Source organism: Salmo salar, chromosome 19, assembly GCF_965601325.2.
Source record: "Salmo salar chromosome 19, fSalSal1, whole genome shotgun sequence".
Classification (NCBI taxonomy): domain Eukaryota; kingdom Metazoa; phylum Chordata; class Actinopteri; order Salmoniformes; family Salmonidae; genus Salmo; species Salmo salar.
This window is the reverse complement of record NC_138309.1, coordinates 19,038,360-19,061,268: the sequence shown is the minus strand read 5'-3', so window position 1 is coordinate 19,061,268 and position 22,909 is coordinate 19,038,360. Positions and strand designations below refer to the sequence as shown.

The 22,909-nt window shown below is 40.1% G+C and overlaps 1 protein-coding gene across 1 annotated transcript in view; it reads left to right on the top strand.

The window, feature by feature from the left end:
* The first annotated feature begins 1,709 nt into the window (after positions 1 to 1,709).
* odad2 (outer dynein arm docking complex subunit 2) overlaps positions 1,710 to 22,909 on the top strand; it is a 76,161-nt gene continuing 54,961 nt past the window's right edge. Inside the window, exons 1-10 of the mRNA XM_014157496.2 lie at positions 1,710 to 1,791; positions 2,106 to 2,366; positions 8,304 to 8,461; positions 8,848 to 9,046; positions 9,259 to 9,365; positions 10,170 to 10,306; positions 11,177 to 11,293; positions 15,128 to 15,345; positions 15,967 to 16,095; positions 18,241 to 18,394. Coding sequence (XP_014012971.2) covers positions 2,143 to 2,366; positions 8,304 to 8,461; positions 8,848 to 9,046; positions 9,259 to 9,365; positions 10,170 to 10,306; positions 11,177 to 11,293; positions 15,128 to 15,345; positions 15,967 to 16,095; positions 18,241 to 18,394 — 1,443 coding nt within the window. The 5' untranslated portion in view covers positions 1,710 to 1,791; positions 2,106 to 2,142. The remainder of the gene's footprint in view (positions 1,792 to 2,105; positions 2,367 to 8,303; positions 8,462 to 8,847; positions 9,047 to 9,258; positions 9,366 to 10,169; positions 10,307 to 11,176; positions 11,294 to 15,127; positions 15,346 to 15,966; positions 16,096 to 18,240; positions 18,395 to 22,909) is intronic.

Below are 22,909 nucleotides of genomic sequence, written 5' to 3'. Positions count from 1 at the left end.
GGAGAAAGAGAGACACAGAGGGAGAGAGAGACACACAGAGGGAGAGAGAGACACACAGAGGGAGAGAGAGAGACACAGAGGGAGAGAGAGAGACAGAGGGAGAGAGAGAGACACAGAGGGAGAGAGAGACACACAGAGGGAGAGAGACACACAGAGGGAGAGAGAGACACACAGAGGGAGAGAGAGAGACACAGAGGGAGAGAGAGACACACAGAGGGAGAGAGAGACACACAGAGAGGGAGAGAGAGAGACACACACAAAGAGAGAGCGAGAGAGACACACACAGAGAGAGACACACATAGAGGGAGAGAGAGAGACAGAGGGAGGGAGAGAGAGACACAGAGAGAGAGAGAGAGAGAGAGAGACACACACAGAGAAAGAGAGAGAGACACAGAGGGAGGGAGAGAGAGACAGAGAGAGAGACACAGAGAGAGACACAGAGAGAGAGAGAGAGAGAGAGAGACACACACAGAGAAAGAGAGAGAGACACACAGAGGGAGAGAGAGAGACACAGAGGGAGAGAGAGACACAGAGAGAGAGAGCGAGAGAGAGAGACACACACAAAGGGAGAGAGAGAGACACAGAGAGAGAGCGAGAGAGAGACACACACAAAGAGAGAGAGAGAGAGAGAGAGAGAGAGACACACAGAGAGAGAGACACAGAGAGAGAGAGACACACAGAGAGAGAGAGATACACACACACAGGACACCACGGACCGGGTGGGCAGCTGCCAGACAATGAGATACACAGTGTTGATTTGCACAAATTGTTGCAGTTCAATCAGCGTAGGAAAGAGGAGGGGGTTATAATCTAATGAAAACATACTCCAGTGTTATCAATCATGGTCTGGGGCACGCTTAGCCAATACGAGGAGCCCATGGTACATACGCAGGGAATAGGGTGCCATTTGGGATGCAACCATGGAGTTTTGGTACCTTTCTGTGGAGGGTGGATCGCCCCATTAACTGTCTGACTCTGAGCTCACTTCTGGAGGCTGAGTGGCCAAAGGAATGGAAGGTTCCACAGTGGTGCACAATCAAAGGTTTAGAGTCTTCTGGTTATTTTCCTTTTGCATCTACCTGAAAAGGAAAAATATGCAATCGGATCTGGTTAATCAACTAGGCCTGGTTTTTGGGTGGCCTACCAGTCTCAAAACATACCAATGCCTTTATCTCACTCTCCTGGATGATTTTTCTTTCTTCTTTTTTTTTGCCAACCTGAAATAATGAAATCATTTCCATACTCAACTTATGAAATTACAGCCAGGTGAGGTGGCTTTTGTTTTGAAAATGAACACTTTTCATACAGTAAGAGGATGTTGCTCTCAATGACTGAATGAATGAAGTCTGAATTACTTTATTTGCTGAGCCAAAATGGGTAAAAATCTACTTCAAATAGACTGTATCCAGTTTGCCCAGAATGTTTGTCTGCATAACACTACAGTGCCAAACCATACAGCAATCCTAGAGGATGTTTCTAAAGAAGCTCTCAAATGTGTGGTTCTGTGGACACTCTACTTTAAAAAATGAACTATTCTCATGAAGGCATACTCAGACTCACGCTGTTCTAAAGCAAATATCACACCAGCAGGCTGCAGGCAGGAAGGAATAGAGTTTTGCGTTTCTGACTAATGTTATTTTTGACCCGTCTCCCGCTATGTTGTTGAGCGGTATCCTAGCAACTGGAGGCAGTGGGGCTTGTCTGTTTCCAAGGAAACCGACTAACTGCTAACATTGATTGGTAGCTAGCTCGGTGTTCTCTAACAAAATAGAAGACAATTTCAAATAGCTGGTAAGTTGTCATATGTAAAAGATAAATGTTTACTGTACACTTACCTAAAACATTTGCAAATTGTTCGTTTTTTTTTTTGTGTATGAAAGCTTCAACACCTTTCAAAAGTTTGGGATATGATGGATGTAAGCAACGCGGGGGTCAGCTGGCTAACTAACGTTACGTTAGTCAATAACCGGCTGTTAACATAGCTAGCTAGCTAGCTAGGTCGATACCGTCTTATCTGCCAGTTTACTATAACTGTAGCAAGCGATTTAATATTTTGTTGACATTTGTTGCTAAAAGTGTAATTGTCACCATTTAATCGACCATAGAGTTTCAGGACTTTGCCAGTCCCACACAGCTGCTACCATGGGGGTAGCGCTGACCAGAGCAGCGCAATGGACCACAGCAAGTTCTGGGACTGGAAAACTGGAGATCACTCCAGTCAACGAGTCTCTGCTGAAAGAGATCCTGGAGTTTGTGGAACAGTTCAGCTCCAGACACCCTCAGGAGGCTAAGCATGTGTTCAAGGAGCCGCTCCAGTGGACTACCTCTTTGGAGGCTTCTGATTTCAAAACAGAGTATGACATAAGGTAATCATGAGGCAAGCTGTGCTGCCTGTGTGCTTGGTGTAATGTTACTGACTGGGGATGTTGTCATGGAGTCTAAACGTATTTTGAGCCCTGCAGCAGGACTCATATTTATGTTCTTGAATGTATTTGTTTTCTGTTCAACTTCAGTAGGACAGGAAACATCTAGACTACTTCATCAGAAAAGTCTGTTATTTTTTTTCCCTGGCTGTCTGCATGTGATTAGTTGTTATTCTACAGTTGGTAAATGGTAACCCTTGCGGGGAAAAAAAACATGATTTCACGTGTGAATTTTCCACGTTTTGCACAAGTGAAATTTTATTTCAGATCTGAAATTCCACATCTGAAATCATGTGAAACCATGTGTTTTTGGAACACTTCACATGTGATGATATTTCATATGTGGATTTTCACATGTGACGATATAACCTTCCAAATACGGATTCATATTTTTTCCCACATGAGATTTCACAGGTGATGCCCTGCAAACAAAAATGTGTCATTAGGATACACACACACGGTATTTTTAACATAGTTGTCAGGTGGTGGTTAACTGGTGCAGTGAATCAGGCGCAGGAGAGCAGAAATGAGTGTACAAGGTATTTAATTCCACGACAGCACCAGTATACAGACAATACTCAAAGTGCGGAGAAATACCGGTAACTCGAAAATAACGGGCGTAAATACATAACCCGGCAAGCATAACCAGCCGAACAGTACCGCCAAGAACAAATCAATAAACATGCACACTAACATGTGGGAAACAGAGGGTTAAATAATGAACATGTAATTGGGGAATAGAAACCAGGTGTGTAGAAAACAAAGACAAAACAAATGGAAAATGAAAAGTGGATCGGCGATGGCTAAAAGACCGGTGACGTCGACCGAACAAGGAGAGGGACTGACTTCGGCGGAAGTCGTGACAATAGTGTTTTCAACTTACATATTTGAAACATTTTGGCATACATTATTCAATTGGGTATTTTTATTTGTACAGTAATTGTTCTTCAACATGTCATCGCCTGGGATTTGAACTCATAACCTATTGGTTCGTTACATTCCGATCTTCTTGCTATGCCACCATGCCTGTGTCAATGACTGATTTCACCTGTCTTTCTACACTTCGGACTTAAGTAAAGTAAATCTCTGCTTAAAAATAAACTCAAGAAAAACCATTATATTTATCTTAGTGAATCAGGAGTAACATTAAAACAGATTAATATGCCTCACCAACAGAATATACAGAAAATCCTCAAATTGCTGAAATAAGTAAATGAAATCAATGATGAGAGAATAGTCAAATCCAGAGGTTGTGAGTTCAAATCCTAGGTAGGGTCATATTGAAAAGTCAGTACTAAGTTATCATGTTACATTTTTTACTCTATTTCAGCAGTTGTACCATTTACTTTAAAACCCAATATCATATCATTCCCTTACAAAAAAATATATTTGAAAATTGCATTTGAGTTGACATTTTCACATGGCAATAAAATAGAGACACGTCAGTTGTTCACATGTGAAACCAGATGTTCACATGTATAACATTTTAAGTTGAAATGTTAACACCACCTTTTCACATGAGAATACCATGTTTTCACCTCACATGTGAATTGCAGATTCACGTGAAATGTGCGTTTGTTTCACATGTGAAATTTGCAGTTTCATGTGAAAAAAATTTCACTTGAAAATCAAATTTGCACTTTCACATGGGAAAATCTACCTCGCATGTGGAATTGCATTTTCACGTGAAAAAACGGTTGAAATGTTGCATTCCCATGTCACATTTATTTCACATGCGATCATGTTTTCACATGTATAGTTTCATGTTATCACACACAGCAAAATGTTCAGTGTTAAATCAACACTGAGAGTGTTATATTTAACACTGGTCCAGTGTCTATATGGGTCCACACTTTCCTCTGTTAAATTAACACAATGCTTATTGTAAAGTCATATTTCCATGAGTGTCTTTTGAGTGAATTACCACCAATGACTGTAGGCAATTTGTTAGTGACAGAGACATGGTTGTTGCATTCATCCATTTCAGTCCTGTGACCTTAACCAAGTGAGATCCTAAGCAAATATGTTATCATTAAAATGTAATTGTTGAAGACAATACAACACATATTTCATACAGCCTTATTTTGAGGGCCTAGATTTACCCTAATACAGTGGCCTGAAACTCATGGTTTACAGGCCATATCAGGCCTGCAAGTCATTTTATGCTGGCTTGCAAAGTGATGAGTAATTCCTATTGGAATCCAGCCACAATGGGGAAATCCAACAATTTATAATTTTTATTCACCTCCAACCTGCATTCAGAATGACTGCTGGGTTGGGAAGAATAAGATATATATATTTTTGATTTAAGCTTTATTTTAACAGGGAAGACATATTGAGACTTAAGTCTCTTTTTCAAATGCGCCCTGTATGATACAACATACAGTGCATTCGGAAAGTATTCAGACCCCTTGACTTTTTCCACATTTTGTTATGTTACAGCCTTATTCTAAAATTTATTAAATTAGTATTTTTCTTCATCAATCTACACACAATACCCCATAATGACAAAGCAAAAACAGGTTTGTAGAAATTTTGGCAAATGTATTACAAATGTAAATAAGGTATTTCTGTTTCTTATAAGTTTTCAGACCTTTTGCTATGAGACTTGAACTTGAGCTCAGGTGCATCCTGTTTCGATTGATCATCCTTGAGATGTTTCTACAACTTGATTGGAGTCCACCTGTGGTAAATTCAATTGATTGGACATGATTTGGAAAGGCACACACCTTGTCTATATAAGGTCCCACAGTTGACAGTGCATGTCAGAGCAAACACCAAGCCATGAGGTCGAAGGAATTGTCCGTAGAGCTCTCAGATAGGATTGTGTTGAGGCACAGATCTGGGGAAGGGTACCAAAACATTTCTGCAGCATTGAAGGTCCCCAAGAACACAGTGGCCTCCATCATTCTTAAATGGAAGAAGTTTGGAACCACCAAGACCCTTCCTAGAGCTGGCGGCCCGGCCAAACTGAGCAATCCGGAACAGAAAGGCCTTGGTCAGGGAGGTGACCAAGAATTCAATGAAGGAACATCTCTGGAGAGACCTGAAAATAGCTCTGCAGCGACGCTCCCCATCTAACCTGACAGAGTTTGAGAGGATCTGCAGAGAGGAATGGGGGAAACTCCCCAAATACAGTTTTGCCAAGCTTGTAGCGTCATACCCAAGAAGACTTGAGGCTGTAATCGCTACCAAAGGGGCTTCAACAAAGTACTGAGTAAAGGGTCTGAATACTTACGTAAATGTGATATTTCCGGGGGGTTTTTGCTTTGTCATTATGGGGTATTGTGTGTAGATTGATGAGAGCATTTTTTTAATTTTAAATACATTTTAAAATAAGGCTGTAACGTAACAAAATGTGGAAAAAGTCAAGGGATCTGAATACTTTCAGAATGCACTTGTGAATATGCACATTATACACAAATATATATTGGACCCATGTCGTCCAAAAAGTTATACTTTTGACTCATCTGTCCATAGAACATTTTTCCAAGAGTTTTGATGATGATCATCCAGACAAACTTCAGTCAACCTTTTGGACGAGATGGGTCCCATTATGTCTGGCAAAAACCAAACGCTGCATTCCACAGTAAGAACCTCATACCAACGGTCAAGCATGGTGGTGGTAGTGTGATGGTTTGTGGGTGCTTTGCTGCTTCAGGACCTGGACGACTTGCCTTAATAGAAGGAACTTACTCTGCATCAGAGAATTCTACAGGAGAAAGTCAGGCCATCTGTCCATGAGCTGAAACTGAAGCGCATTTGGGTCATGCAGCAAGACAATGATCCAAAACACACAATGAAGTCTACCTGAAAATGGTTAAAAAGCAACACATTTGAAGTTTTGAAATGCCCTAGTCAAAGTCCAGACCTAATCCCAATTGAGATGTTGTGGCAGGACTTGAAAAAAGCAGTTCTGCATGCAAGAGTGGGCCAAAATTCCTCCACAGCGATGTGAGAGACTGATCAACAACTTCAGGAAGCATTAGGTTGCATTCATTGCAGCTAAAGGTGGCACAACCAGTTATTGAGTGTAAGGGGGCAATTACTTTTTCACACTGGGGAATTGGGTGTTGCATAACTTTGTTAATTAAGTAAAGAAATATCAATTTGTTTTGTTAGGTTCCATTTATGTAATATTATTTTTTGGTTGAAGATCTGATAACACTCAGTATAACAAATATGCAAAAATAGAGAAAATCAGCAAAGGGGGTAAATACATTATCAAGGCACTGTAGATGAAGTTTACAATTTGTTACAGATTGATTAATGGTGTTTATTTAAATAGTGAAGAGAACAGGTCCCAAAATCGACCCCTGTGGTACACATTTATGTACATCAAGAAATGCAGACTTAACCCCGTCAATCACGATGGCCTGAGTTCTGTCACTAAGATAGTCATTAAACCATTCACACGCGTCAGAGCTCAGGCCTATTGAGGACAACTTATTAAATAAAATAGCATGATCAACAGTATGAAAAGCTTTTGACAGGTCCACAAACATGTCATTTAGGTGTCTAAAGCATGGACGATCATTAACAACTGAAGTGGTTGCTGTAATAGTGCTATGCCCAGGTCTAAACCCTGATTGGTTTACATTCAACATACATTTCCCAGATAAAAAAGAGCAAAGTTGTACATTTACCAAGGATTCAACAATCTTAGCTAGACAAGGAAGCCTTGAAATGGGGCGATAATGATGAAGATCACTAATATCCCCGAGTGGCAGCACAAGAGCTGATTTCCATACTTTTGGAATATTTCCTGATAACAATATGTGATTACATAATAATCAGATTAGGCTTAGTCACCAGCTGGGTTAGGTTTAGATCATTACACATGTCTTTTAGATTGTCCGAAGCCTCTATTTCCCAATCATAATTTACATTACCCAGGATAATAACTTTTGATTTAGTAAAGGAAGACAACAAACTAGTTAACTCCTCGAGTGCACAAAGGTTAGCCGAAGGAGGACGATAGACCCCTATAACAGTTATGGATACATTTTTCCCCAGACAAAGTCTTAAAGATAGTAGCTCGTTATTATGGTCATTTTTTTAGCAAGAGACATGGATTTCAGTAATGAGCCAGAGAAAATATGTTTTATTAAAATGGCCATTCCACCATCTCTACCCTGTCTGTCAGCTCAATATTATATATATATATATTTTTTATCTATGAGACTACCTTAAACAGAGAAACTGGAACAACCATTTCAGTAACGGGTGCAATAAGTCCAAGTAACAGATTGGATTAGTTTAGAAAAATGTATGTTATTTATATTTGAGTAGCATAAGATTAATTAAACAATCAATGTACATGCAAAAATATAGATATTGAAACAAACAATTCTAATAAACAACCTGCAATATAGCATGCTGGGAAATATGATAATGATGGCTGTGGTTTTGGTTTAACACTTCTTATTACCACCAACACGGGGGTTCTTTTACACCAATGAATGTTAATTTAACACTTACGGAGTTAACACCTGACTCAACACTATAAATGTTACATGGAAAAATCAACACTATGTAAAATTGGCCAATTTTCTGTGCTTGTTGCTTTTACATGTTATCACATTAACTTCAACTAAGATCACGTGATCACATGCAATCACATAAGATTACGTGATGACATGTGGAACACGTGTTTTTTCTGTAAGGGAAACCGAACAACTGCATTTACTGTAGATTTCACTGATAACAAAAGTGCGTATTTGTTAATGCTGAGAACATTCCCTTTTCCTTCCAAAAATCATATTTATGATATTAGCATAGACACAGAATGGAAAAAGTATCTAGGCCTAGATAGAGAAAGAAAACGGTGTGCTTGTTGCCAGTTTATGCTTAAAAATATGTGTGTTTCTCTATTTTCAGTGGCCCCACTGTAAAGTCACAGGAAACAGACAGGGATGGGCATCCGATGTTGCAGCTCACCCCTCCGAGCATTTCTGTGCACAGCTTCAGTCAGCTGTCCAAAATAGTGCAGCTGGCAACGGATAAGAGGCTCAAGGAGGTCCGAGCTTGCCTGGAAGGTAAACCATGTCAACCACAGAATGAGACTTTGCATCCCATTTGCATTCTAAATAGTCAAAGCTGCATACTTCCTATAAGCCACAGGCATAATTTGTTTGTCCTCCTTGTTATCGTCTACTTTCATCCAATTAGAAACTGGCATCAGATTATGTTTACAATTCTTCAGTCATATTTACTGTACCCTCCAAAACCGTAATGTGGTACTTGCTAATAGCTATGTTAGTTTGAGAAAAGAAAACTATAATCTACTGTATGTCTATATTACCCTAGGCCTGAACTTTCTTAAAATATGCCTACATTGTTTGACCTCAATGGGACAATCTGGCAAAAATAAACGTGAAAAAAACAAATGTGTGGACTTAACCATTTTTACTGTAATTTGTAGCCAACAGAGACCCTGTTGCGAAGATGCTGGGACCTAGCTTCGCCACAGTGGAGGGGGAGGACAGCTCTGTGCTGCGTCTCCTGGAGAAGGTCAAGGAGGGGGACCAGGCCAAGGAGACTGAGATCAAAGTGAAGCTGATCATCCTACTGCAGCAGCTGGATACTCAGCTCCTCAGCAACTCCCTCAAGCAGATCTCCCAGTGGGTGCCTTTCCTTCCTCCTCCTCCTCACTCTGTCTGCAATCTCTATCAATAACAAATCAATCTATCTTAATTCACACACTGACTCCCACTCCCACTTCAGACAAGTCCAAACATATGGGTTTGACTGATTAAAAAACAGTTTGTTACCAGACAGAACAAATGGGCCCAAGATGAATTGTCTGTATTTGTTTTGTTGTTTTTTTGTACAGGGAGGTTAGGCTCAGTCCTGCCGCAGTGAAGAATGATGTTGAGCTGTTGAAAAGCTTCTGCAGTGAAGGGGAGAACAGGGTGTTGACGTCTGTTCAATACACATCAGGTTTGAGTTATCTTTCCCATTTTCTTTCTTTTGCTATTAGAGGGTAATACTGGGATATACAAAATATCTGTGTTCAACCCTGAAAAACATGTTAGTCATTATACATGTCAGATTTACTGAGACAATCAATTGTTTCACTTGCCTCAGTCGACGCGGCACATTTGCGATGACATAACAATTAACCGTTCAGTGGAAAACGCACCACCCCAGTGATAAATGCAGTCTTTTGAAAAAACCTTATATGCAAATAGTCTCCACGCTGTCATATCGGGCACATTAAAATAAGGTGGTATGTGTGTCACGATGCTCTGCGGGGTAGCTGTTTTCAGAGGATGATTTATCAGGGAGTGAAATCACAGCGAGCTCTAAATAACCTGGTCTTCTGTCTTCAGACCTGTACTGCATCCCAAATGGCACCCTGTTCCTTATATAGTGCACTAATTTTGACCTGAGCCCTATGGGCCCTGGTCAAAAGTAGTGCACTAAATATGGAATAGGGTGCCATTTGGGATGCCAGCACCTGTACTGCTCTCTCTGAGGTGGAGTTGATCCGTCATCCTCGCTGGCGGCTCAGGGAACAGTGATGATTTCTCCTGTGATGCTGCACACTTTGAACCCGTATTGGAACTGTATTTTCCCTCTAATCCTCGATCCCCTCATACGTTCTGTACCTTCAGGGAAAACTCACAATGTGGCCTAATTCCCTATAGAGACATTACTACTGTATGGTGAAATCCTATTTATTTAATGTACATTGTATACTGAACTGACATGCTCTGGTATGCTCTTCTTGTTTTTCTGCAGATTATGAGTTTACCAATGGCTGTCGAACTCCTCCTTGGAGGCAGGTGCATGGTGAGATCTGCTACCTAGTGATAAATCCGTGTGACACTCAGCCTCTGCACATCACCTGCAGCACAGCTGGAGTCTTTCTCAACGGGGTAAGATAGCTAGAGATAGATTAGTGTCACTGAATCAACACCAGTTTCCAGTAGACTGAGAACCAAATGAGTTGTGGATTATGTCTAAACTGTCAAACAGAAATCCTGCAGCAAGAAACGCTCTCTATTTTGTCCTTTCGTTTCAGTTTCCATAAACTGAATATCAGTCAACAGTATTCCATTCTCCACATTAGATATTATTTTTAGTCTACAGGATGTGTTTTGTCATAAATGCTTTAGGCATCAGTTAATTACTAGTCAAGATATTTTAGCACAGTATGTTTGCCAATTGTTATGAACAATTTTTTAAGATATAGAACGTTTCTTTTAATGATAGCCCGTAAAGTTTCCAAAACATTAGGTAAGTGTCACTGAAAAGTTTAGCGATTTATGTACTGAAGTAGTGTTAACCGTATGGTCGAATTCCAAGTTTGCCCTGTGTTGTTAAACATTTACAACCACCCCATTGACCTTAACGTGTCTGCAATTAATCATAAGAAAACATTTTACATGCCTCAGCACCTTTCACTCTCTCCGTCACTGCCTGATTGCCTGAGTTAGTACATTTCCTGTCTCCCTGTTTCCTCACCTGGAAATGGTTCAATTCAGGACACTGAAACCCGTGTTCCAACATGTATGACATTGACGGTATATTTACAAAAATGACACCTAAAAGATTACAGTTTAACATAATGTGGGTACAGGCGGTGCACACTGGTTTTGAATTCCAGCCTGTGAAGCTTCATTTTGATACTTTGGCCCTTTCTAACCTCAGTTGTTCTGACAGATATCCAACTGAGCCTATAGTTGGTCTATAGGGGTCTCTGCCAGTAACAGTGAATACATGAAATGTCATCTTCGTCTTCACAGGGCATAAGGCAGGAGGGTGAGGAAAATGCCTATGACAGAACAAGCGATGTCTACAAAGACCTGGTAACCCTTCTGAAAAGCAAGTCTCCCCATTTTGCAGAGAACATAAATAAACAGGTAGGGTTTCACGTGAAGCAGGTTGTGGTTTTCTCCGAGTAATATTTGCTCTGCCGATAACCCTATGAAGCAGTATGCATTCGACTGATCATAGATTACGTAATATAATGCATAGTAGAGTGCGTTTAGGATTGTGAATCAGTGTCTGCACTCGTCCTCCCCGGTGAGCTAGTGTCTGGTTGTCACGGTGCACAGTGAGAACTCTCTGAAGCTGTTGCAGCACTACCTAACCTTACTTTCCAAATCACCCCAGTTGAAAAGAATGTAAAAAAACTGTCCAGTTACTCACACAGAGTCATGTGTTGCCCTGAAATGCCAGTGATTCATTCAGTAGTGCTGTTTCCTGCTTAAGTGATTTGATGAATTAACAAATCACCCCAATAATGACTTCAAGCTGTGGTGGGAAAAATGTGTTTATCATCTGAATATTTGGACATATTTTTTGTTACGAGTGACTCAATAATGTATTGTTGGAAAATGCTGTATAAATTACAGGCATGCTAGCTATACAGTTACAGGGGCCAAATATTTACGGAGAAACTTTGTACATTTATTTATGTTCTAGGAAAGGACACAATGTTTTATTTAATTGATAAAACAAGTATATTGAGTATTTATTAGTTTCCTCATTTCTATTTGGGACTGTGTTATGAGTAGTTACAACAAAGTAGTCTAGCTAAACAAATAATAGTATTTTCCCACTTTAAATCGTTCATTTATGTTAGCAAATACTGTGGTCAATGTTGCTCTTGTTGATTTCTACTGGGCTGGTTTATATTCACTATAATTCTGTCCTTGAGCTATTGAAATGGAAATTTGATTAAAACTGATTTCCTTTTACCCCTTTCTGCAAATCTTGCTCTTTAAAATGAAGAGCCCACTGGTTGAATTAACGTTGTTTCCATATCACTTCAACAAAAAAATTCAATGTAAGGACGTTGAATCAATGTGGAAAACTAATTGGATTTGCAAAAAATCATCAACGTAAGAGAATTGAGTCTTTTTTTCACCCAACTGTTTACCTCAATCCAATGACATGGGGAAATGTTTTGGGGATTTCACGTTGAATTCACATTACTTGACAACTGAACCAGTGGGACGTTAATCACAATAATATATTGTAGTTTGCAAATGTAAAGCCTGGCAGACAAGAATATATTTTGTCTTTTCCCACACAATTTCAGTGCTTGCTTTATGGACAATAGCTTAAGACAAAGGAAATGTCTTGTTTGATATACAAGAGTTGTCTGAAGTACGATCTGCTATAATAGCCCCCCCTCCATAATCCATGGACGTTCCCGAGACATTTACCATTTACATCATTTACTGCAGTGGCCTATAACAACCATTGTTCTCCCCATTTGGAAATAACGATATTATCAAGGAAAAAGAGCCGCCTCATTACTTTCAATTGAATTGTGCTTGGCCAGTCAGTGTGACTTAGTGCCACAGAGCGACAGGTTAGGTTAAGTGGCGGGTAAGTGGGGCAGTATAAACCCCAATGAGCAGTACCAGGCCGCTGTGCTGTGTAAAATGGCCATCCAGGCTTTAATGTTTTATGAGTCCTGTGTCTGTGAGGAGTGATGCCATGAGGCTGAACCTGTCGGTCTGAGGATGTTGGACAGTAGGCCGTAAAACACTACTGTAAATGAGGTAGCGGATCTACAAATCAAGACACAGGTTTTCTCTGCCTACTTCTTTTGCCCTTTGAAGTTGCTACAGTTATGTAGAAAAACATTGAATTGTGACGGTGAGGTGATATAAAGGGAGTGTTTTGCACTCAAATCAGGCAATGTCTTTCTGGCCTTTTTACACCCCACCAAAGGATTTTCCCTCTGCAATACTTAAGCACACTTCTTATATGAGAAAGGGTCAGCTTGACTCAGCAGTGAATGCTGATTGCAGATAAAAGCCTTTTGTATTGATTGGTGCAGCAGGCATTGCAGTACTGTAACCTGTTCAGACATACAGCAATAAAGTAATTGCACTCAATCTTGAGGACAACAAAATGTACGTCTGAAACCGCTCCGGCCGGGACCTGCTCTCTGATTGTATCACCAAGAGCCCAAAATGGTTGTGATCCAAGTCAACATGAAGCCTGGCAGGGTGATAGCCAAAGATAACAACAACAATCTCTGAACATGATCTACTCGTTTCCAGCGTTGCGGAAGCAGATTATTTTTCACAGTTTTATTAGATCAGACATTCTCAATCAAATAAGTAAGAGGCAGCCAGAGGAGAAGAGTGCAGCACCTGGGAAGCATACCGCATAATGCTACTCCCTTCCTTGGTGTGTTGGACTGACAGAACGAGTGTTGGACTGACTCGTTCTGAAAATTACAACGTGATTAGAAATTGGACATGATTAGATATTGGCATGCACGATCACACGCAAAAATGCAATTCAAAAATCCCGAAATCAATCTATCTCTGCTGTCATGTTTACTCTCCACATGGAGTCTCGCGGAGCTCCACCACTGACAGCTACCCATTAGCTGACAGCTGCACATTTGTTGCACCTCTTCTGATTTTCCATCACTGTGTGGAGCAAGTCATTATAGATACAAGTCCATAACATGTGTAAATATTTGGAGTCTCAGGTTTCTCAGTGAGGGCTTGGAACGTGGCACAAAAATAATAATTGTTCCAATGATTTGGAAGTCAGCTGTAGTAAAAAAAAAAAAAGATTTGTCGCCGAGAAGTGTGAGGAGAGTTGCAGGTGTCAGACGTGCTTAAAGTGTCTGTGCACTTGTTTGTTGGTCCTCTAACTGCTCTGACAGAGCCGTCCCTGTGCTGTGTGCGCTGCTGTAGTGTGCCATAGACTTTGGAATGTTTCCTTCGGTCTTAGCATATGGAGTTTGTCCATTTCAGGTATCATAAAAAGAGGTAAGGTTGGACACCTGAAATGCAGCCACGGTGGACTGAATTGGCCTGCAGTAGCTGGAAGGTCACTCTGGGTTCTAAGACAAACAAGCCTTTTGAAAAGTGGCCGAGCGTGGTTGGGCCGAACGTACGAACACAGCCGTAGTATTCCATGTTAATTATTTTTCCCCTTTTACTTCTGAAAATCACAAATCAAAAATGAGCTCATTGAGAGCAATGGCAGTCTGAGGCGAACAATTTTCTGCCTAGCAGGTGTCTGTGATTATAAAACGTTCCCTGCCTGCAATCCATTCATGTGTGTCTTGTTGGCATTCTTATGTTAGGTTGTAAAGTTGGGTAAAAAGACCTTCAAAAACTTTAAAAATCATCTTTGAATAACAGTGACACAAAGGCTCTACTTTCTCCATGCCAAACTGCAAGGTTTTAGCGTGAGGAATGTAAAGAAACAATAAACTTTTGATATTGTTCAGCCAATTAATAGAGGGGGACCTCTTCTGTGTTGTAAAGCACTGGGAATGTGTTATTTTATTCCCTTTCGCTCAGTAATAAAGGCTGAATTGTTATTCTGCTGCGTGAATGTTGAGAAAGTTCTGTTTTATCATGAACAGTCCCTGATACAGACTTATAACCCTGATTCGTTTTTATAGGGTTCTTCTTGGGCTGAGAAGAACTGAACGACACCCTTTCTGACACCAGTGTGTGATGTCTCTCAAATAAATGAATAAAGAGGCAACATATCAGATGTAGAATGGAAAATATGCTTTATAACTTAAAGTAATCACAATAGGACCGAAAACTTTGTTAAAAGAACAATCATTCAGAGGAAGAGCTTTTTTAACGACCCAAGTCCATATAATTTTACGACCCAAATTTATTGTATATTTCACTGCTAGCATTTTGGTGCAAATTAAGAGAGGTCCTCTTTTCTCATGTCTTTTTTCCCCTCAACAGGATTTTGCCGTTCAAGAAGAACCTCCAACACAAAAGGTCCAACATGTGGAATTGGTTGATGCAGAGGAACAAGGCCAACCCCAGAGGTCTTACGAGCATCAGGAAAAGAATGTGCATGAGAAGGCGAGACAACAGCTTGTGCAAAACAAGCCAGGCGGCAAAAAGAAATTAGAACCATCTTTGAAATGGAAGAACCTCGGTCTCGCATCTCCCTATGAGTACGTGATAATTCCACCCTTATATACAATGTCCTTGAAATATTGCAATGCATGTAATATGTGTGGCTGGAACTTTCTGCTCCAATAGATTTTAAGCTTTTAAGTAAGAAGGGGGTGATGCTGGAGTCAAGCACTTCGATGGCTGCGTTTGCCTCATTGTGTCTTCTCCGCATGCCAGCAGTCACACATTATAAAGAGATGGTTTTATATGGCTTATACGTTTAAGGGCAAGCACAAATATTCCTGATTATATGGACGATCCCAGTTAATGGATGTGTTCACTGTGTTGAACCCCTCAGCTCAATTATAGACTGAAAACTTGGGCGCGGGAGGATAAATTCACAGAAATGATCTATCACATATGTTCTTTGATTGATAAATAGATCTAGCAGGGGTTTGAGTATTTGCAGCTGCACCTTGTGATAAGTGTCCCCATTTTTAAGAGGCAACTGGCTCCAGATAAAAGTGCCTTAAACGGCTAAAAAAGCCTAAAATCCCTGTGTCTCTTTTCTCTCCCTCAATGCCTTAGATGATGATGATGTTATGTTACGATAAATAACAATTTAAAAATAGAAAAATGGGTAATGATGTGTGCCTTTTTATTTTATTTCATTTTTTTAGTGAAGCAGATGACAAGAAATCGAAAAAGAATGCAGTGAGTGAAAAGTTTGCCGAGACGCAGGAGAAGATGCAGAAGAAAGCCGATTTCTCTGTGTCCTCCTTACCTGGTCGGCAGTCATCTAATAAAACGTAAGCCACCTGATGGGGATTTCTCTTCCTGCACTACATAAATGATAGAGCTTCCACAGTACAGCACAGAAAGCAGCAGCCTACAGTACAGGAGATTGCTGAGTTAACAGAAAGAAAATATTGGCAAAACTCTTTTGACCCATGATGATATTTTCTGTGGATTATAAGTATTCTTATATAAGATAATGTATGGGTCTGATGTACACTTTCCCTGTTTTTCCTCTGGCGCCTGGCAGCGAGGTTTCCAGCTGTCCCCATAATTGTGACAGGCCAGTATATACAGGACCTCTAGTAAAGTTACTGGGTCGACTGTAGCCACTGTTCTGCCCATTAGCTTTTTTCCACCTTGCACAAGTGAAACTTGGTACACGTACAGGAGGGGATCTAGGCAGGTAGCCTAGCATTTAAGAGCGTTGGGCCAGTAACCCAAAGGTTGCTGGTTTAAATCCCAGAGCCGGCAAAGGTGAAAAATCTACCGTTCTGCCAGGCAATTAACCCCCAACAACAACTGCTCCCCTGGATGTTGATTAAGACAGCCCCCCACACCTCTCTTCTGACTCAGAAGGTTTGGGTTAAATGCATTCAGTTGTGCAAGTGACTAGGTATCCATCCCTCTTTCCCTCAGGGAGTCTACTGGCGTTACTTATGGACAGTAGTGATAGCATACACAGGGTCAGTGCTTCACTGCTTAATTAAGGCTTGGTTCAGTGTTTCTCATGGCTCTGCTACGCTGCCTGGGAAACGGTCATATCGGCTGGTTTCCTCTGATAATGGCCTCCTCTGGAAATTCTATCTGTGTACATGGGAACCATTTCCCCGCGGACCCATTTGAATGTGTACCAAATTTCATTGCTCCGCGGTGCGCCGTTTTCATGATACACTTATTTGAGCGGCCCAGCTGACTTTAAAATCCATCTGCATTTCTGTTTGCTTGTATGGAAGGAAGGCTACGGTAGAGAGAGGCCTGTTCTGTGTAGTATGATGATGAATACTCCAGTTCCCCCATTACTTTCGAACCCTCTCTCTCACTTTATGCCTGGCTGATGCTGTTTATATCTCGAGGACGTTCAAACCTGACACTTCCATTTAGGTTTGGAATTTTAATGGTGCTTGTTGTATAGAATATCATCGCCGTTATTTTAAATGGAAAAACCTCAACATTTGTTATGTGTATCATTACAGTTATTTAAATCCTTCCTGTGTACCAGTCTAAAGTTTGGACACCTACTCATTCATGAGTTTTTCTTTATTTTTTACTATATTCTACAAGGAAGATCCAAAGTTACCTCTGCTGCAGAGGATAAGTTCATTAGAGTTACCATCCTCAGATTCCAGCCGAAATAAATGCTTCACAGAGTTCATGTATGACACATCTCAACATCAACTGTTCAGAGGAGACTGTGTGAATCAGGCCTTCATAGTCGAATTGCTGCAAAGAAACCACTACTAAAGGACACTAATAATAAGAAGAGGCTTGCTTGGGCCAAGAAACACGAGCAATGGACATTAGACCAGTGGAAATCTTTCCTTTGGTCAGATGAGTCCAAATTTGAGATTTTGGGTTCCAACCGCCGTGTCTTTGTGAGACGCAGAGTAGGTGAACGGATGAACTCCGCATGTGTGGTTCCCACCGTGAAGCATGGAGGAGGAGGTGTGATGGTGTGGGGTTGCTTTGCTTTGCTGGTGACACTGTCTTTGATTTATTTAGAATTCAAGGCACACTTAACCAGCATGGCTACCACAGCATTCTGCAGCGATATACACAGGTCTTTTAAAAATATATTTTCCTTTATTGTTTTCGACTAATCCTACCACCTTATACATAGTATATACATTTTAGGGACACTCTATTTTACAAGAGTTATCTTTTGTGTGTTTTTACTCCTATCCATCCGCTACCCTCAACCGCTCCCATCTATATTTCTGAAGACCATCCAGTGCTTGTATAGTTATTACACACACTAGGTCTAGATTGTGATTTTAGCTTGTATAGAATAACCTTTCAGTTATTTTAAATTACAAAAGTAAATCCTGGACATTAACCTTCATATTTTCATATTCCGACATTGAAACTCTTCTTGTGTATGAGTATGAACACACAGCCTAGATGTTAATTGTTATCTCCTGCTGGGTCCTGCTCCTCAGTAAGACCCCGGGAGGAGTTGGTGGCGCCGACGACTTCAGTGAGAGTTCATCAGAGAGTGAGGAGGATGAGGAGCAGCCAGAGCGCCGCACGGAGAGTAATACAGACCTGCCCTCAGAGTACTGGCAGATCCAGAAACTGGTCAAGTACCTCAAGGTACAGTACAGTAAAGCCTGTAGAGGCCCAGCCCTCCTCTGCTTTGGGAATTTGACTGAAAATAAGTTGTTCTGTTCGAAAACATGTACTATTCTAGCAGGCCAGCAGTCCACAATAGACAGGAAACAGTAAAATCCAGGTTATTTTCCTGTGATCCATACAGGAATTTTTATGCGGAGTTGAGTCAATATTTTTGAAATTGTCTAAAAAGTAGTAATGGATTTAAGGTATTTCTCCGTGTCTGTTGTATTGTAATAGTCACAATTGTGCTAATGTAACCTGAGAGAAACATAATGTTATCACCTTAACATAATTCCACATGCCTGCTTTGCGTACATTTTATGACATTGTCGACAAACTGATGTTGGAAAAAATATACATTGCATTGCAAAAGTATTCAGACCCCTTGGATTTCCTCACATTTTATTGTTACAAATAAATATTCTGTAATGTCAAAGTGGAAGAAAATAATATTTTTTGGGGGTGGATAAATACATTCATAACTCAAATATAGTCATTGCATAAGTATTCAGCCAATTAGTTTAGGCAAGCCAAAATTTGGTTTAACAAATCACATAATAATGGACTCACTCTGTGTGAAATAATAGGGGTTGACATGATTTTTTAATGACTACACCTTCCTCTGTCCCCCCTACATACAACATATGTAAGGTCCCTCATTCAAGTATTGAATTTCAAGCACAGATTCAACTACTGTACAAAGACCGGGGAGCTTTTCGAAAGCCAGGTTCAGTCTGCTTTACCCCCGAGACTGGGAGAGGAATCCATATTTCAGCAGGACAATAACCTACACTGGAGTTGCTTACCAAGAAGAGTGTGAATGTTCCTGAGTGGCCAAGTTACAGTTTTGACTTAAATCTGCTTGAAAATCTATCGCAAGATTTGAAAATTGCTGTCTAGCTATTATCCCCAACATCATGACAGAGCTTGAAGAATTTTGAAAAGAATAATGGGAAAATATTGCACAATTCAGGGGTGCAAAGTTCTTAGAGACTTACCCAAGAAGACAGCTTTAGTTGCTGCCAAAGGTGTTTCTTACATGTATTGACTCAGGGAGCGGAATACTTATGCAATGACTATATTTTAGTTATTTAATTTCTATTCATAAAAAACAAATGTTTCTCCCACTTTGACATTGCGGAGTATTTTGTGTAGATTGTTGACCGAAAATGACAATTAAATCCCACTTTGTAACACAATAAAATGTGAAGAAAGCCAAGGGGTCTGAATACATTGTATAAGGTGCTCCTGTTTTAAAGCGCCTGCTTTGTAGTAGGATGTTTATTGAAGTGGTTGGCCTGGGTCTGTGGAATTCTGGTTTCTGACACACTAGGCCTGTTTGGGTGCATGTGTGAGCCAACGCTTAGGAGATAGAAGAGAGCTGTCTAAACGCAGCAGCTGGACACGCTGTTTGCCCACACCACAGAGCATAAATGAAACGCGCCTCTGAAAGGTCTGACAGTGCATATGGTGAATATTAATGTGTCAAAAAACAAAAGGACAAAAAACGCCAGTGACCCAGACTGACTGGGAATACCTCCATCTACTGCCTGATTAGAAAGGAATTCTCCCTTCTCTCACTCTGTGGTTACCAGTCAGTTTATTTGGATAGATACCGTTTAGGCCCATGACATGATGTAACTGCAATCATATGATAATGTGATTAGTCATTCTTTGCATATCTGGCCTCTATACTTTAATGATAATCATGACCTAAGATAGCTTCTCTCAGCTATGAATCGGCCATTTTAAATGTAGTAACAAAATAAATAAATCTGTGATAAATATAGTTTTTATACAAATGAAATTGATTTACGTTATAATAATTCAATATTAATTACTTTATTTCGTACCTCTATGATCTAGGCATATTAAATATTAGCCAAAACTTATCTGTGGTACAGTATTTGGCTCTGTCCATGTTTTTATATACTTTACTGCAATCGGTACCTCTAATAAGATCATTCATAGGGCAACCGGTGGTTCTCTAAATGAAAACATTCATGCAAAGTTCAGTTCCAGGTAGATATTTTTAGCTTAACAAAACATCAGATAATTAATGAAAATTCCCTCTTAGGAAAGCAGCAGTTACTCTCTTTTCCAAAAAGGATTTAAAATGTAAATGATATAGAAAGAAAATAAGAGAACTTTCAAATTTCATTTTGTTTGTATACGTTATACTTTTCAGTGGGATTGAAGTGAATTCGTAGTGATACTTTGTGCCTTCAACAATATGCATTTGTAAACCTGTACTTCCCAGGCAGTATTATATCTGTCTGGAAACCACACAGTGGAGTTATTTATGGGGTTTGTCCAGTAGTCATTTTATAATATCATTACCATCAGAAGCTAAATGTAATCCAGAGCCAAGTTAAATATCTGTTTTATTTTAGGAGTAAGAACAGTTTTTTTCTTCGTCTTTTCAGCGGTATAGACAGACATTTGTACTTCAGGAAGATTGAGACTTTCATAAAGCAACACATGAATGATCTGTGTTGCGTTTTAATGGTTATTTATCTAAGGATATTTAGCCAGAGTGCTAATATGTGTGCCTACATTGCATGCGTTTAGAATGTCTTATGTAACGTACTAATATGTATACTAATATGTATATATGTGTGCCGATGAATACACATACAGTATGCCATATAATAAGTTGTGTTTTTGCTCGCTGCAATGATGTTATAATGATGTTAACATGTTGCTTGCCGCAATGACTTAAACACTTTAGATGAGACTTGTGTGTGTGGAGTAGAGTACAGTTGAAGTCGGAAGTTTACATACACTTAGGTTGGAGTCATTAAAACTAGTTTTTCAACCAATCCACACATTTCTTGTTAACAAACTATAGTTTTGGCAAGTCGGTTAGGACATCTACTTTGTGCATGACACAAGTAATTTTTCCAAAAATTGTTTACAGACAGATTATTTCATTTATAATTCACTGTATCACAATTCCAGTGGGTCAGAAGTTTACATAAACTAAGTTGACTGTGTCTTTAAAGAGCTTGGAAAATTCCAGAAAATAATGTCATGACTTTAGAAGCTTCTGATAGGCTAATTGACATCATTCGAGTCAATTGGAGGTGTACCTGTGGATGTATTTCAAGGCTACCTTTCAACTCAGTGCCTCTTTGCTTGACATCATGGGAAAATCAAAAGAAATCAGCCAAGACCTCAGAAAAAATAATTGTAGACATCCACAAGTTTGGTTCATCCTTGGGAGCAATTTCCAAACGCCTGATGGTACCACGTTCATCTATGCAAACAATAATACGCAAGTATAAACACCATGGGACCATGCAGCCGTCATACCACTCAGGAAGGAGACGCGTTCTGTCTCCTAGAGATGAACGTACTTTGGTGCGAAAAGTGCAAATCATTCCCAGAACAACAGCAAAGGACCTTGTGAAGATGCTGGAGGAAACAGGTACAAAGGTATTTATATCCACAGTAAAAACGAGTCCTATATCGACATAACCTGAAAGGCCACTCAGCAAGGAAGAAGCCACTGCTCCAAAACCGCCATAAAAAAGCCAGACTACGGTTTGCAACTGCACATGGGGAAAAAGATCGTAGTTTTTGGAGAAATGTCCTCTGGTCTGATGAAACAAAAATAGAACTGTTTGGCCTTAATGACCATCGTTATGTTTGGAGGAAAAAGGGGGATGCTTGCAAGCCGAAGAACACCATCCCAGCCGTGAAGCATGGGAGTGGCAGCATCATGTTGTGGGGGTGCTTTTCTGCAGGAGGGACAGGTGCACTTCACAAAATAGATGGCAACATGAGGAAGGAAAATTATGTGGATATATTGAAGCACCATCTCAAGACATCAGTCAGGAAGTTAAAGCTTGGTCGCAAATGGGTCTTCCAAATGGACAATGACCCCAAGCATACTTCCAAAGTTGTGGCAAAATGGCTTAAGGACAACAAAGTCAAGGTATTGGAGTGGCCATCACAAAGCCATGATCTCAATCCTATAGAACATTTGTGGGCAGAACTGAAAAAGCGTGTGTGAGCAAGGAGGCCTACAAACCTGACTCAGTTACACCAGCTCTGTCAGGAGGAATGGGCCAAAATTCACCCAACTTATTGTGGGAAGCTTGTGGAAGGCTACCCGCAACGTTTGACCCAAGTTAAACAATTTTAAAGGTAATGCTACCAAATACTAATTGAGTGTATGTAAACTTCTGACCCACTGGGAATTTGATGAAATAAATAAAAGCTGAAATAATTCATTCTCTCTATTATTCTGACATTTCCCATTCTTAAAATAAAGTGGTGATCCTAACAGACTTAAGACAGGGAATTTTTACTTGGATTAAATGTCAGGAATTGGGAAAAACTGAGTTAAGGTATTTGGCTAAGGTGTATGTAAACTTTCCACTTCAACTGTATGTAAACAGTTGATTTTATGGAAAGAAATAAGGCATGTACAGTAGCCCCCACAATAGTATATGCATTGGTTGAAGCTCAATATTAAATTGAAATCTC